A 2,783-nucleotide genomic window follows, 5' to 3' on the forward strand; every position below is an offset into this window, starting at 1 on the left:
TTAAATGTGTAATATTATACAGCACTTAAAATATTGGGTTGTTGGAAAAGTCACGATGCTTGTTTGCAACAGATGGCACTTGTTCATTTTTGGAAGTACTAGAGTCATTCACATCTATGTTATTACTATGTCATTTGACAGCTGACAGTTCTAGCTTCATTCTAAANTCTAGTGATTTGTTCCACAACAATGTGAATGTTCTTAATATTACTGAACCGTACACTTTAAAATGGTTAACATGGTAAATTTTGTTATGTGCATTTTACCACAATAAAAAAAGTTTTGAATAGTCCCTTTACAAAAGAAGATCTAAGAATAGCCAATAAGCACCTGAAAAGATAAACGTCATTAATTATCAGGGAAATGCAAGTTTAAATTTCAGTGAGATACTATTTTAGCATAGTCAAAATGTAAAAACTGACCATATCAGATATGAAGCAATAGAAACTCTCAAACAATGCTGGTGGGAGGGTAAAATGATTCCATCGCTTGGGAATACTGGTCATTCATCAAGTCAAACATACACACTCCTATGCCTCAGCCATTCCATTCTTACCCAAGAGTTACAAAAACGTATTTTCCCAAAAGACTTGTACAAGAATGCTTGTAGCAGCTTTCCCCCACCCCCAAAATAGCCCCTAATTGGAAAGAGCCCAAGTGTCCATCAAGAGGAGAAGGGATAAACAAATTATGGTCTATTACATATGATGGAATACTGTTCAGTGACACAAAGAAATAATTGCTACAGATACATACAATAACAAGGATGAATCTTAATAGCACTATGCTGAGTAAAACAAGCCAGACATAAAAGAATAAATACAGTATGATTCCATCTGAAAAAAATCTAAGAACAGGCAAAACTAACCTGGTATTGACAGAAATCAGAACAATTTGTTTGGCACGAGAATCTGGGTAAGCTATTGTCTGGAAATGGATACGAGGAGAACTTCAGGGATGGTGGAAATGTTGGACCCTGTCATTATGTGATAGCTACACAGGTCAAAATTCTTCAAATGATACATTTAATATTTATGTGCTTTACCGTATGTAAAGTATACCTCAATAGTAAGAAAATACTAAACCTTTTCTTTCATAGTATTTATTCAAATATGTAATTTAAAGTTTTTCCTTATTAATGTCTATCTTTCTATACTGTAGCTCAGACACTATTCTAACCTCTGGGAGTAAAACAGTTTATAAGACAGGCCAGTCCGTAATCTCATGGAATTTATAGTCTATAAAAGAAGGAGCCATATTTGTCATGTACACTATCTTATTCCTAAGACAGAGCCTGTTGCTTGGTATATATTTGCTCTCAATAAATATTTGTGGAGTGGATGAGTGACTAGAGTGTAGGGAACCAAGGGAAAATGTTAGGGTACTCCAAACTCATTCACTCATTTATCACTCTCTCTTTCCCTCTCTCTCCTGTCTATTTTTCTTCAATATACACTATCCACTCTGGTTAGTGTCTTGAGTGCCTATATACTGTATGAATGTAGAGATAAGGATTCAGAGCCTGGAATCCCAGATAAGTGGTGGAACATAGATGTATTCTAATTTAGATGGAGAACCATTCTCCTCCTTGGGAAGATAGAGTGCATGATCATCAGAGGGGAGGGCCAAGATTTTTATCTCACCATCAGATCGAGCTATTTGGGTTCATGCACTCTGCCTTAGGCCCTCAGTATCTAGCAGAGTGAATGTCATGTACTATCTCCAGAGCCTATAATGGCAGGGGTTCAATAAATGTTAAATAAGAAAGACATGCAGATATCAAAAAGAAAGATAGCAACTAATCATTATAGGTACTTACAATATAATTGAAAGATGTGTCAGCAAGCACTGCAAACTGACGGTACAATGTGTGCCTCGTAAACATCTCGTTCTTAAGGACATGAAAGCTGAAATAAAAGCAACCATGAAATTAAAATGTATAGAAATCATAGGATAAAGCAAATCAGTATTATGTTCATGTGTTAAGAACTAGAATTTTCAGTGTATAAGAAAAAAAAACAAGTAAAAATGTAAAAATACGAATATGAACTTATTACTTCTTTCATTTTTAAAATTACATCTTTTCCAGCCCCAAAAGGCACAGAAGCAATGGCAATACAGTATTAATGAACTCCACAAAGTCTAAGATTGTGGTTTTAAAAACATTTCTCCCTAAAATGAACCGGGATATCTTTCAGAAATGGCTATTTCTAAAACTAAGGCAATACATGTATAAGATGAGCCTGGAACATTTTATTTTTAAGGAAGTCATCAAAGATTATGTCAAAAGAACACAGTAGTCAATTTTAAGGGACTCCAGTTGACTTAAGATTGGCAAAATTAAGCATAAAAAATAATGACAATGTATTGAAGCACAACAAGTAAATAAAAATTTGGGAAATTCTCAGTCTATCTAGATTGCAAATGATGCTAAAATTAGGAGACTTACTATCAGGAAAGCATGCTCTGCAGAGAAAGCTAAGAGTATGGTGGACAACTTTTGCTAGCAAAGAGAAAGGAACACAGTATTTAGTTACACAGAGGGCTATTAGAAGAGATTAGGTGTATGACTCATGGATCAAAACCGCAATGAGGTACCACCACATAGTTACTAGGATGACTAAAACTAAAAAGACAGACAATAACAAATGTTGAAAAGGACATAGAAAAATTGGAACCTTTATTCATTGTGAAATTGTAAAATGGTGCACCTATTTTCGAAAACAGTTTGGCAGTTCCTCTAATGTTAAACATAGAATTATCATGTGACCCAGCAATTTCTT

The 2,783-nt window shown here is 34.5% G+C and overlaps 1 protein-coding gene across 1 annotated transcript in view; it reads right to left on the bottom strand.

The window, feature by feature from the left end:
* Nucleotides 1–1,819: 1,819 nt before the first annotated feature.
* LOC109378402 (uncharacterized protein C10orf67, mitochondrial-like) overlaps nucleotides 1,820–2,783 on the bottom strand; it is a gene marked incomplete at both ends in the record, with an annotated part of 21,009 nt that continues 20,045 nt past the window's right edge. The window contains one exon of the mRNA XM_019634798.1: nucleotides 1,820–1,907. Coding sequence (XP_019490343.1) covers nucleotides 1,820–1,907 — 88 coding nt within the window. The remainder of the gene's footprint in view (nucleotides 1,908–2,783) is intronic.

Source organism: Hipposideros armiger, unplaced genomic scaffold, assembly GCF_001890085.2.
Source record: "Hipposideros armiger isolate ML-2016 unplaced genomic scaffold, ASM189008v1 scaffold_1950, whole genome shotgun sequence".
In the NCBI taxonomy this organism is placed as follows: Eukaryota; Metazoa; Chordata; class Mammalia; order Chiroptera; family Hipposideridae; genus Hipposideros; species Hipposideros armiger.